The following is a 14,565-nucleotide window of genomic DNA, read 5'->3' on the forward strand; positions in this document are numbered from 1 at the left end:
GAAACAGCACAACCTTCTTCCCAAGGTACTTGTCGTTCTTTTTTTGTTACTTCGAATCAAATAACCCCACTGGCGGCGCAGACCCCTTTTAGGTTGCTTTTGCTTAAATCTTGCTTCGACTACCATTACTGCTGCTATCAGCTTTGTTGCATAAACAACAGGCAACAACCGGCAGAGACGATACGGATGAGCAGCAAAGAGCAAACAGAAAAATAAGGGATGAGCGCTAAAAAGCAAAGTGCGAAGAAAAAAAAATGAAGCTGGCGCATTTTCTCATTGAGGAAGGCCTATCTGCAGCTGACCTACCGCCAATTCTGCCTTAGATGTTGCCCTTGTTCTAGGCCTGTTTGTCCGCAACTGATTCGAACGTCACACAACAACTACAATAGTAATAATGAAAACGAATAAGAAAATCTAGTTTTCCTCGTCTAATTTTCGTGTAATTCACGTGGACTATTTGAAGGATAGTCGAGTTGTGAAGGAAGGGACGTCGGGCATTAGAACGTAGATGGGAAGCGTCGACGAAGCTACGAAAACCCCATTTCATCCGGGCTTTCACGGTCAAACTAATGACTGGCTTCTTCTGATGACTGATAATGCTAAGCAAAAACTATAAAACATGGTCATGCCATCGGTAGATAGAGGTGAACTTGATACCAGAAAGCCCACACGAATTGGGTTAAGCCGCACAGCAACTGCTTCGGATGATTTGGTGTTATTAGTATTAATAATAATATTTGTCATGGTAGACGGAGCGAGCGCATGATAAGCAGCTATATAGAAATCTAGGGAAAACAAACAGAATATAGCTACATAAACGGGGATAGTGGAGCTATGATTTGTAACGATATCGGCTCAGCTAGCTGAACCAACGACACAAATCACACAAACGACACAAATGAAAAATAACACGAAAATGTTTTGCGAATAGATCCCTAGAAAATAGTTAAAGTGATTTCGCTGAATAAGCACACGTTTTGGGTCTCGACGTAAAATGGCCCTTTATATCGATGTCCTTCTAAATACCAATGTATTCATATATTGTGGATGGTCCTTCTTTGTGATGGTGAATTTAATGTCCTGTTCTATTTTTTTCAATTAATGAAGAACTTTCGTTTGCATTATTGCTCCTGCTTTCGTTGGACTATTCCGTTTATGTCAGTGAAGTAGAATATTGCAGGGATTGGAAGCTACCCGAAGAGCTCAACGATCTATCAATTGTAGCTTAAGTATTTTCCCTAAAAAGGACATCAGCTAGCCAAAGGACAACTGGGGAAAACGGTACAGTGCCAGTTTAGAAGGCCAGAATAGCTAATATTAACTCGAAATCAGGATACTACGCTTCCGTTTCGTCTACTAACATCATGATGGCTTCATTTCGACAGCGCGCAGGCATCGACTGTAAAGCTGCCACGCTCCTTGCCCTGCAAGGGGTGCACAATTAGACTCGTGCGTCAAGCTGGAGAATGGGGTAAAAGCTATTTGTTTTGGAGTTGTGCCGATATTGACCTAATCTCGGTGCAGGAGTTCAATGTTGTCTGTTCGGGCCGGGGGCGTATTGAGAAAGGACACTGCGTCTGTGAACATCTGTACTCAGGCAACGTTTGCCAATACAAGGTTAGTTCGCTATCATCGACTGAGTCAAACAGCTGCATTAACAACAGTGTGTCATACATTGTATAATCAAGTACGAAGCATCGTTCTAAATCAAACGAAGCAAGCTTATACCTGAAAGGGCTTGCGACTACTACGGTTCAATTGAACATCAACTAACAATTTCACGGTTAATCTGTAGGTGTACGTTGTTAGATTCCGTAGTTACGTCATCTCAGACTGCTGATATTGTAGGAATTAGTACTCTACAGTAGCGGAACCATCCCATTTCAACCTGATAACTGGTGGCTATGCGATGGCGTAATGTTTACATTCAACCGAACCACAAGCTAGATCCACGGTTGGAATAAGAAATAACCCATCTCTATGTAGTTAACGGATATATGAAGTCTACTCGTATTTATTGACTGTTGAGCAATGTTCAACTCATGCCCGCCATATTATCTGACTATGAGGTCAAAAATGTCGTGATACTATAAATTACACACATTTTTTTTTTCGAATGCATTTCTAGTAAGCACCACTTACTTATACTGCAGTCATATAGGCACGCTGCAGAGCAACCCTACCTATACTAACATGTTGATTAGAATCGTTCTAATTGATACTTTCGTTACTTCCGAATTGTAGCAGCATTGGTTATAGGAAAAAATCTGCGGGCTTCTACTAGCTCTATTTAGCACTGATAATATGACGAATTTGTGTATACGCATTCATTTATATACAATCCAAAGGGGAGATATTGAAATATTTGTTTTCCTACAAGACAAGCAACAGTGCAGGTAGTAACGGCAAAAACGACATATGGTTCTGTTCGGATATTGCTTTGTGCCGGCCTATGTCTATCTATAGTTAGACCAAGGCTGGAAAATTTGAAAAGAACCGGTGTTCGTTAGTCCATTGGCCGTAATTCAACTGCAGATTGCCGCTGATACCGCCGCTACAGCTGCCACAGGCGTTCGGTTATTGGCAAAATAAATAACGATAGTCAAAGTCACGGACAATGCTATTCAAGCAGCAGAAACAGCAGTTAGTTCCCAAACTCTGCACGGCAGCGTTTTGTCAGCGTCAGATGCCGTGTGGGCCGACAGTCGCAAATGGCACGCCGATAGACAACCGAGCGACCGTCGTACGAACGGCAGACCGTCTCGCCATCAGTCAGTAGCCGATAGTTTCAATGCGTACTAACTTGGGCGTCGGTCAACATGGCCACTCTGCATACGCCTGTCGGAAATGGAGAGCGTGAAGTTTGCCGAAGACCACATTGATTACTAGTACCGCTGAAACAGGCGCCAAGTCGACGAAGAGATGGGCGCATAGGCAAAGAGAAAAGAAACAACTAGTCCCGTAATAGTGATTTCGAATTGTCGATATTAGTCTATTGTGTTTTGTGCAAACAATTCCACAAACAATGTTTTGCTCATTTTTCGTACATACTCATCATTTAGCTAATGTTTTCTGCTCGTCCTGTTATAAAATAGTGCGTGTTTTTTATAGGACGAATGCTGGCAAGATGCCGACTGTGGCTCACATGGTAAATGCATCAATCTTGACGCTACAACATACCCGAAAATGCAATGTTTCTGCGAGCCAGGATGGTACGGAGCAAAATGCGGTCGCCAATCAGATATAGATGGTCCTGCAAAGGTGAATTTTTCTCGATGCTCAATAAATCACTCAATATTTATTGCCGGAACCCTGATATTTTATATTGTTCTTCGGAGATCATTTATTTTTGCATATTCCGAACCTATCAGTCCTGCATCACTTCATCCTACTGTAACTATTAGTTAGTTTCAAAGGTAAGTCACTGATAAGCCATATGCAAATGCTGAGTAGTCCAGCTGACTGCAACAAGTGTGTGTAAAAACATATGTAATCACATCATCATAGGCCTAGATAAAGTCATCTGAAATAAACATAATAGGGTGGACATCAAAGTTGTCTATTATGGTAAAAGGCACAGTATTATAATGAAAAATATCGAGCAAGATGGTGAATAGAACAGCACTGAAAAAGTTTTACCGCTAAAATTAAAAAGGGTATGGACATAATTGCGCAATTGGATTGTTTCAGGTGGATCTGACCGAGTACAACTCGAAGCGACTCTCTGATAAGTTTATGCTTTACTGGAAAGTCCTTGAGGTAAGTCGTTCGTCAATTTGCCTCAAACCGGACATTCAAGACAGGGTTTCAGATCACTCGGAAAATTAGAATGTTTTTATTATTCATGTTTGTATACAGAACCAATAAAAAGGCTCCGTCGAAACGTCTGATCTTTAGGTGATCGATAGAGTTAAATTAGGCTAACTGGTGACTTCCGAAGGAACGCCCGACCGGTGCTTGTAGCACCCGTCGATTCATATGGATTTATCATTGTTTTTACCATAAACCTCTATAAACTAGACAGAAGCAGGTCTATGACATATCGAAAATACTGGCTGCTTCGATACACTTGATGCTCATGTTCGAAGTTTTTTTTTAACTAGCAAAGGCTCGCGTCAAAACTAGTTCAATACGGCCCCAGTATGCCCATGTTTATTGACAAGAGATAGCTGTTCGATTTATGGCTGTTATCCTCTTATGCAGGTAATATGTAATCCGTCTACGAGAACTTAAAGTTCCTCAAAACTAGGCTAAAACACAAAAGCTCATAAAATGTGTGAAAGTCAGGCAAAGCCATATAAGTTCTTAGAGTCCTTGCCCAGAAAAACAATGACGTAAAGGACTATGGTGGCAGCTATTAGCCACGTGAATCAGAAACGAAGTTACTTAGCTATAACAAAGTGTCCAGGTGTTAATTTAGCAGTTGACGGACCGACTGAACATAAACGGACCTTATTATATATGGTCTATATTGATTGAGCTATGCTATCTTGCAGTGAAAATGGCGTTACAAAAATAAAAAAACATAGTATAAAATGGCTATAAGATTTCCCTCCATCACCAAAAATATGTCTGTTACAAAATCGTATATATAGTGTCTTTATGTTACCCGTTCACAGAAATCTAACCAATCGAACGATTCGTTTCGCCTAGCTTTCCTTTGAATCGTACATCTACTTTATTTGCATTCTACTTGTAGCCCTATAATATTATAGGATGATAAATCGTCTACAACCAGAAGCGACAGCTTCTTCCAAAGACAACCACCCGATTCGTCAACCAACCTCGTTTGATGCCTCTTTATTTGAAGTTAGTTGCTACACGAAGGAACACCGCCCCGATATGCGATTCGCGTTTAGTTCGATGACGACATATAGCTCTTGTATTATCGCTGATCGGTTGCTGGTCTTCCGCTGATGGCACTGTCGTCAAGGTCGTCGTCACTGTTGAAATCGTCATCCGTAACACTGCCATACAGTATAAATACACCTCTACAAATCTAGATATGAATAATGAGATGTGTATAGCGGTTTGTTCACTCGACAGCGCACCAGTGATAGACTGAAGTGGCCGATGCGGCAGTAACAGAGACGGAGAGAACGATACGGACCGCTTGTCTCATCGCTAGCTCGACTGATAACGTGTCAATCAGCACTGGTGAAGTCTTTGTCGCCGGCAGTGTTCGATGCGTCACTTTACGCGACTATACGCTACACTCCCGGATAGCCTTCCTTTTGCCCTCCTGCCGGCCCTGTCTACACAGTTAATAGCATTACTGTAAACAACTGCTATTAGCATTATCGTATGACCGTACCGCGTAATAATTATTACAGCGACGACGATTGCGACGAGCCGACGGAGGGTATTTTTACATCACTACCACATCATTAAATACCATCTTTTTTTTTTTTTATCTCTTCATTTTTTTATACTAGGTCGCTCGTCCCTCGCACTTACACAACCTAGTATTATATACATCACCGTGCACAATTGTTGCCATTCTGACCAACAAAACGGTTCGTAGCTAAATTTTCATACAAGAATTTTACCCGTCAAAGAATAGCCAAAGGATCGAAAGCGACGGGCGTCGATTTGGGCAGTAGAACTCCTTATTCCCTCCATTGAAATCGGCCAGGAGTAGGTTGATTCTATGTACAAAATGCTTTCGCAAAAAAATATTGTGACGATGGGCAATACGGGATTGGCTTATCAGTCGATACTCCTTACTGCTAATGATTATAACTGAGAATTAGCTGTCGTCCGACGATGACTGCTGATTGACGAATAGTCACCGACGAGATTAGCCCTACGGTGTACAGCATGGTACGAATAGTAATCGCAATGTTATTTGGACCGCTGTTTTCGGCGCAGCTTGACGCTGATTCCAGATTGAGCGACAGATTTGGGGGGTTGTTGTGATGCTGGCACCGATCTTTTGTACATAGACTCATCTGTCAGTCGACCTTGGGTATCTATCATCTAGTCATGTTCGTAGAACAAGGACGACAACAAAAGCGATTTAGCTCCTTTCCGATTTTTATCACCGCTGCCGTGGCCTAAACGTGCTGATTCATATAAGACGGACTCAGGCGACAGGGATAACATTAATGTGTAGTTAGTTACAGGATTGTCGATGACGATCGAGGGATCGATAGCGACTGTGGGGCCCGTTGCAGTTATGATTCATGTGCACTTACCATGCCAGTCATCAAAGATGCATATTGATTAGATCGATGACCTGATTGGTACTTCCTCGCGAGAGTGGCTCCCCTTCGCTGCCTGGATCGGTCGTAGCCTGCAATGCTAACAATTGAGCCTGAGAACAATATAAAATTTTGCCCATTTTCTGGCTTTGAAAAGCGATACACCTACCGAGCTCGCAATCGTAGGACCTCTTTCGTGGACGTTAACATGTCTCTAATTGTAATTATCATGTTACCTCAACCAAATTTGTTTAAGGCGTTTTCAAATCAGTTTTTTTTTCTTGCGGATGTTACGCATTTAACAAAGATGGCGCTACCAGTCGCCAGTACGGTGCCTCTACATAAGCTCCGTACGCTTCTGTTCATTAGCCTACAGAGAGATCTAATGTTATCGAAGGCTTCAATATTCAAGGAAAACCATATTATTTGTGAAGCAAGATTAGCTCTATTATGACAAGCCTATGAGTTTACAACACTGGAAAAGGGGCATACCTATTTTGCGTGTATCGGCCCTTGGACGGCAAACGTTTATCCAATATAATTGTATGCGGTTACGGAGAGAATAGGATAGTACGTTTATTCCGATTTGTTCGCTTTAGCTCTTAATTATTTTTGCCAGCTAGTGCTGATCTAGTATTAGAATTATCAGGTGGTCCGTTCGCTAGAATAAGTAATCACTATTGGTGATTACTAGCGCTATAGGAAATATCCATACACAAACTGAAATATCTACTAATTCGAGTATTATGCTGTTGGGGCGCATGTTGAACCATTTACGTTGGCTAGCTGAGAATGGGTTTCTAAAATCTTGCACTTTTGCAATTGACCTATTGATATTCTGGGCAGAACTTTTAAGTACATAAAAAGCTTTCTCACTCGCAGTTTTTTTCTCTCTGCACACTCCAAATGCATATTTTACTTACTTTCATGTGAGCTTGTTTATGTACAACGTAGTTATGATGAGAACAAAGGATGCCCTTATCATCATGCTAGAGATACATAATATCAAAAGGCTAAGCACGGCATCACCGTCAAGTAGTATTTTTTGCTGCTTTCGTTATGTAAGTGCCTCTCTTTTTCAAGCTATAATATTCGAAATTTATATTTGTCAGGTCGTTCGTGACCTGCCATGGGGTCGTCGATATAACCTGTACGCCTTTATACAGGCCATGCGGAATAACAGTAAAGTCTTTTAGACAAAATTTCCATACGTTCACACGCGCTACACTCAGTGATCCTGTACACAGAAGCAAACTGAATGAGAAGGGATCAGGCACTGTTCATGGTAATAACTGAAGTCTTGTTATACCAAGTGATCTTCACCAAAATTTGTCAGCTACGATAGCAGACGCATGCGCAATTTTCAGTCAGACTATTATGGAATGCAATAAGCCATTGATCATCTATTTATCGTTACTAATTTTTCTTCAGTTCTTACCTAACGTTTTCCTTCATTCACTGATGCTCTACTAACATTATCGATAAGGCTATCGATTTGTCAACATGACAAACAACCCATGCAGTGATAGCATGGCGTTATAATAACTGGTCAAAGTTCTATCTATTCAGTCATCTCTGTGGCGTGTCAACAAGCACCAAAGCGTGACAGACGCCCTTTGTGCGTCTGCTTGCTGACGTGCCGTGCGACAGAATCCATGTGTTGCGGATCTTAATTCCCACGTCTTGAACGAACGATTCGAATACCCGTATCGCTTTCATCAACAGTTGCTAGAGACTATGAACCTTATTACGCCGTCGCCGTTACAATGCTGGCAGGAACGCTTTGTACTGTAGCATGAACATCGTTTGTACTTTTTTTTTAAACTATAATAGACAGCCAGCTGACGAACGAATCTTGCAAAAATCTTGTGAGTGGGCCAGAGAAACAATGCTTCGCGTCGAATGAAATAACGATCGACCTTCACACATGATGGCCGCAAACCTGTTTGAATCTACTCAGATTAAATATATATATATATGGGGCCAGAACCACAGCGACACCAGGCGAAGAATAGAAACTCGCATATGATGATGCCGTAGTCATACTACAGCACAATAGCACATTGATAATAGGCAGCGGTGACGGTCGCTGGGGTTGCAGTGCAGTGGTGAAGATAATCAAGCAATTTCATAAATAATAGGGGTATGTGAGACATGAACGTTTTAGGTAGATGAAATTTGCTTGCTTAACAGAGCAGACGACACAGAATGAAGAATGACAGGATAAACGAAGATGATAATATTGTTGTGCTGTTGGCGATACATAATTCATGATAGCACAACTAGAAACACTGCTCAGAGCAATCACTTATGTTTAGCATTGCTTTCCGAGTATCTAGGTAATCTTCACTGACTGAAAATATAAAGTTTAGATTTTTAGCTACCTGCCAAATTGCTTCCAATTTGAGTACCATGAATTAATTTTTTAATTAAATGGCAATGTCGGCCTTTTTTTAAGCGGAATGTTTCGCACAACCACTTTATGGTAACGATCGGTAATAGATGAGGCAATCGCTAACCTGTGATTTTCTTAATGAAGGATGCGTTTGTTTAGAGGAAACTTGAACCAGCAGAAGACCTGATAATGAACTTTATATTTTGATTTATAGCCTGATGAAAACGTGTCTTTTGAGAAACTCTTTGGTATACAACGTTAGGACCCGTATCGGTTTACACGAGGGCAATCTTACATCCAGAAAAACAATGTAGACAAAGTAATTGTAAACTATTCTACTTTAGATGTGCTGAAGTTCCTTTGATAGATTAGTGGGCAACGTGTTTGCTTGCTAATGTTTTGGGATACGTTTTGATCTAGGTTCGAGCCCGATCATAACCACACTTCGCTTCGTGTTGGGAACCGGCTTTCCGGTGATAACAAACAGAAACAGAGACTCAGAAGCATAGAGGGAAAAGTCAGCCGTCTAAAAAAAAATCCCTACGCAATATCCTGCGTACATACATTTATACCTCTGTTCGCATTATAACATTGGCGATACCTTATGCCCCAGGAGTTGTCAATAGCAGGGATTTGTTTCATGCAGTCTCCCGGTTGTGGAAGTTGCTTTTATAGAGATAGAACAGCACAAAGCCTGAAACGAACCCATCGATACCTGCTTCTTCGATACATTATACCCTGGTCGATAGCTGTGTATTGGGACTAGCCAACCAAGTTTCGCGCCAAGTTTCGCGCCAAGCTGGAGAGAAGCTTTCATTATGGGGATGTAGCTGGCTTAAGTCTGCTACGTTCATGGAAATCGAAGGCAAGCTGTGATCGCGGGATCTATTTGCCTGGATAGTCTGTCAGCAAGTGAAACTGCAAATAACCTGTTGGGCTGCCGGGAAGGGTATTATTAGAAAGACTTCCAGCTAATGTTGTAGACTCCGTCCAAGAAATCTAAGAAAACTGGCATCGAGCTGTCCACACTGTCCCGTTTGTAGACCGTTTAAATGGTAACTATTTGCACCTGTTTCTATATCAAACACAACAGCTGTTAAAGTTAGGCTACCCTGTTAAATACCCCAGTATATGTAAGTTAAAGAAAAGAAACAACCCTGAAAAGGGAGTAAGTTTGTTTTTGCTACAATCAGACCTTTACCTTCCGTTTACCCAGATGTTTAATAGCTATTCTATACTTGTTATGAAAAACTACTAGTGAAGGATTTAATGGAGAATGTCAGTGCAGAAAGCTTCAAACGACGGTGATAGCAGATTACTATCGCTTCAGATGAATTTCATTAACTGATAATGTACGTGTTGAGAGAAAAAATTTATAACACTCTACCGGAATCAACCGTTCCTTTTTAAAAAGGGATAACATAGTGCACTCTAACTCGATCCCGATCCTCTTACTTCGCCATAAATCGAATTAGTTTCTTTGCGTGCCGTTCGTAAATCCCAGAAGACTACTACTAACACAGGCATCGGTTGATCCGTGAGCATTGGGCAAAGCGTGGTAGGCAGCTACCCCCACAGGACAGAGTAGGCGATAAGGTCGGAAACTGAAAAGCTGTGGTTGTAACCTGATTGGGCACATGCTACGGTGTTATACTTGTAAATTTGATGGTCAGATAAATTATTATACGGCATACTTAAGTCGGGCCATTGGCACTTCTGATCATTTGACGGCCTCTTCTCTATTCTGAGTCTAGTTCTGAGTTTTCAGAGTCAGAGCCAAGGATCACAATCCGTGTACACCTATGAATAGACAAGCCTTTCTCTGCGTGCAATGACTGTTTGCAGACCATGAATTCACAGTGAGGCGGTGCAGGGCGAAGTTTCTGAGTTAAATTTGCAACAGCTTGGCACACGGGACCAACGCGTCAAAATTGTGAACAGTTAGGCGCAACTCTTTACTTAGAATAATCAGAAATGAACAATAAGCAGTCAGCTTTCAGTGGTAAACATTTTTTAACTTAATGATGAGCCAGATTTCACTGGCGTTGTTAGCTGAATAAACTAAACCAGATTTCCGATAGAATTCATTTGGTTAAGACATCTCAATTAAAAGATCCAGTTCTGTTACGCACAGTTTAGCACAAAAAAATGTCAGCTTCTAATTCGTGATGAAAATTCGGCATGCTTCGTCAGACTGCACAGACTCGGTATCCTGCAAATCGCAACTTTCGTTAAAAAAAAAACTGTGATTCTGCAAAACAACTAATATAACTTCTAGTTTCTATCAAACATAACCAAAAAGGGTCACTTTTTATTAAGCAGTATCCATTGCGAAAAAAATCATACCCTCAAAAACTGACAGCCATCAGCCAAATGAGGCTTCCGTTGAAGTCATATACCCAGAATCATGTAGACCTCCATTAGTCGAAGCGGCTATTATGTGTTTGGCAATGTTTGGATCATACTATGAATCTTAGCAGGGTCAAATGGTATTTTGTATTGTTCTGTCTTATTCTCGCCGTTTCTAAATGAAGATAAACGAGAGATCTCGATCTATGTATGGAGTATGATATTTAGTAAAGTATATTTCTGTCCGTATCTAATGCACGCATGAAAACGGACTGTGTGATGAAGTTCATATAAAACAAAATGTACCTACTGACATTTTGGTCAAAGTTCTACTTTTACGCCATCTTACTTGCGATATTATATGTCCTGATTTGACTAGAGAAAATTCAAACGCTGGTAAATCCAAATGACTGACTTCAGTCCGTATGTATCTGGCGATCAAATTTCGTGTGTCCTATTCTATTTAACCATATTACCACCATATTATCATAAATCACGAAAGTTACTGCTCAAACTATAGACGATATCATTTTTATCAGATCCGTAGCAAATCCGTGTTGGGTTGCTTTGTAGAAAGCAGAAAAACGTCCGGGTTAGAAGCTATTGTCACACCTGGCCAAAGGAATGACACGGAACATGCCGATCGCTGTAGTTACTATTCCAAAAGAGCAAGATACCCGCAGGAGTATAGCTCTTTATAACATATATTGCCATATATTGCTTGTCAATTACCTTTTTATGTCGTCAGTGTCTCTGAAGCTCACAGTTTGTTCAAAAGTATGGTCTGTCCTACGTTTAGATGGTATGGAGATGTATAAGAGAGACATAATAACAGGATAGAAATAATAAAAAACTAGATTAGCAAAACATTTCTGATTTCGAACACCAATGCATTCCGAATGTACACGCCGATCGTGGCCACGTCGTGATTTACGGTACAAACAACTTGTAATAAAATGGTATAACTTAACGTAACCATTCTACTTAGGATAATGTGCCTGTGAGCGTGCTCAATAGAAAATGAAATACCCAATTAAGTGCCTTTGTCAAAACTCGAACTCAAGGATGATGCAAGCGTCGAAGCTCTTGCATAAATAAGATACGTACATTTGAAATTATCTAGTTGCAGTAAATGCAGTGTATTATATACCAGATTTAGTTTGGAAGATTTCCGAAAGACTTGCCGAACTTTCGTTCATTGTTTCTCTTTTGCGATTCATTGCCATTTCAGGATAAGGCCGAGATCGAAATAGTGATGAAGGTGAAGGGAAATAGCTATGCCGCTATTGGTTGGAGGCCAAAAGGTATTTCGCGAGATTGTAAAGCATTCCCAACGATCGGAGCATCCCCCCGTACTCGTCGTGAAGCGGAACCCAAAGCAGAGGTCGAGCCTCAAGAGGATTTGGAGACAAGCAGTTCAGAGGAAGGAAGTTCGGAAGAAGCTTCTTCTGAGCCCGTACTCAGATCGGAACCAGAACCTACACCCAACGAAGAATCTGTCAGCAAACCTGAGCCTGAACCTTCCTTAGAGGAATCTAAATCTGAACCCAAACCTGAACCGGAGCCTACTTACGAATCTGAACCCAAAAGTGAGCCCGAGCCTAGCTTAAAGCATGGGCCTAAGAGTGACGCAGAGCCCGAATCCGAGCCAGAACCTAAGTCAGAACCTCAACCTTCATCATTGGAACAATCCGATGAAGCCCGCTCTGATGAACACTTAGAACCTGGGTTCAATACGGAACCCAAAAGCGAACCCGAACCTGAGTCCAAATCTGAGCCTGAACCTAAATCAGAACCCGAACCTTCTGCATCTTCAGAGCGTGAGCCCAAATCCGAACCCTCTGCTTCAGCAGAACCTGAACCTGAATCGGAACCAGAACCAAAGTCTGAGCCTGAACCCAAGTCAGAGCCCAAGTCGAAATCAGAGACTGAGTCAAAATCAGAGCCTGAGCCAAAATCAGAGCCTGAACCCAAGTCAGAGCCTGAACCCAAGTCAGAGCCTGAACCCAAGTCAGAGTCTGAACCCAATACAGAGTCTGAACCCAAGACAGAGCCTGAACCCAAGACAGAGCCTGAACCCAAGACAGAGCTTGAACCAAAATCAGAGCCTGAACCAAAATCAGAGCCTGAACCAAAATCAGAGCCTGGGCCAAAATCAGAGCCTGAGCCTAAATCAGAGCCTGAACCAAAATTTGAACTCAGACCATCTAGCAATCTAAAGACTACAACTGCCACCGGCCGCTCATTTTCCGCTCCAGCGAAAAAGAACTACCCGAAAAAAACACCTTATACACCCCGAGCAGACTTCCACGCCATGGATTGCACCGATATCGTAATGGGCGTCGCTCGCGGTAATCTGAGTCGTGTCTACGATTACTATACAAGGGACCGATCTACACCAAAGGCTGATTCTTTCTGGGGGGGCCAAGACCATCTCACGGCCGCACTAGCTTACGAGGAAAATGGAGAGACCATCGTCGTGTTCAGGCATGTTGTTACTACCATCATTCTTAAAATAAAACCCGTATTTAGAGAGAATCGTAACGGCGTCATTCACATGTTTGTATTTTATCAAGTTTCTTTGCCAACTGCTGAACGAATTTTAGCTAGTCAGCTGCAGATGCTCATAGATTACACTGCTCTAACGCAGTCATGTCGCTCCATGTCAGACGTTTCTAGTTAGCTTCCGTAGTCGTGTACAAGATACTTCAGAGTCGGACACGATGAGGAGAACCAGGCTAGAAAGGGTATACACTCAGTTGAATTTGGTGCGCTCAGTTGGATGTCCACCGAATTACTTATTTTGCTATATTCTCATTGCGGTCACCGCAAGAATGGCTATTGTTTCAGCAAGTACGATGGCGTCTTTCCGGACTCCTGTCGTTGCCACGGCTGAATCGGTGGCTCAATACATTATACAGGTAGCCGCCTTGTCGGCTGCTGCAAACAAGCCAATGTGCGTAAGCCGCATTTTGGCTGGTAGCTGAGCGTTTTGTTGCAGAAAATATAAAACCATACAGGTTTTGACAACCGCTAGAATTTTGTTCGTAACTATGGCATACGTTGCAAGTGGTGCTAGAACAGAATCTGTGACTGATCTTAGCGCACCCAGTACGAAGTAGATGAGTAGGATGAGCTGTAACGGCGCCTGTTTATCGTAAACACAATCCGATTATTTTTAGGGACGCGATCAGAGAAGTGAATAGGATACCTGCGCCGAGTACGTAGAAATCGTGAAACCCATTCTAGCGAACATTGGCCTAAAACTAAGACGCGTGAGATACACAGGAGGGAATTCCCAGGTTACACTCAGTTCGGACACGCGTCTAAGACTGAGGTAGAAGAGCAGACCGCCAGACAGCCGTAGCATGTGACCTAATTTTGTCCAGAGTGACACGGGATCACTAGACTTCTTTGGCGGTTTACTCCTTTTTCTGCTATGACTTTCATTTGTATGAGTAATAACGTGATTTTGTGTACTTTTTGTATCATCACAATTACTATCCACTTGTTTGTTGTCCATTTTGTCACGATTTTCTTTCTGATTCACGGTTTTTGATGACACTTTCCACTAGCGCTGTTGATGCCATTTTTAACTTTTTTCTTCACTTCGAATTT

At 41.9% G+C, this 14,565-nt stretch overlaps 1 protein-coding gene across 10 annotated transcripts in view; it reads left to right on the forward strand.

Annotated features, from left to right (window-relative positions):
• Positions 1-14,565, forward strand: part of LOC111244151 (uncharacterized) — a 109,189-nt gene that overhangs the window by 75,917 nt on the left and 18,707 nt on the right. For 7 of the 10 annotated variants that reach the window (XM_086980823.1, XM_086980824.1, XM_086980826.1 and 4 more), the window contains 4 exons: positions 1,386-1,617; positions 3,112-3,261; positions 3,691-3,759; positions 12,179-13,438. In XM_086980823.1, the coding sequence (XP_086836949.1) occupies positions 1,386-1,617; positions 3,112-3,261; positions 3,691-3,759; positions 12,179-13,438 (1,711 nt within the window). Of the gene's footprint in view, positions 1-1,385; positions 1,618-2,382; positions 2,962-3,111; positions 3,262-3,690; positions 3,760-12,178; positions 13,439-14,565 lie in introns of those variants that run through there. The other 3 variants (XM_086980827.1, XM_086980831.1, XM_086980832.1) reach the window with 2 other exon arrangements.

The sequence above is a fragment of the Varroa destructor genome, unplaced genomic scaffold (assembly GCF_002443255.2).
Source record: "Varroa destructor unplaced genomic scaffold, Vdes_3.0 BEIS01000002.1, whole genome shotgun sequence".
NCBI lineage: Eukaryota > Metazoa > Arthropoda > Arachnida > Mesostigmata > Varroidae > Varroa > Varroa destructor.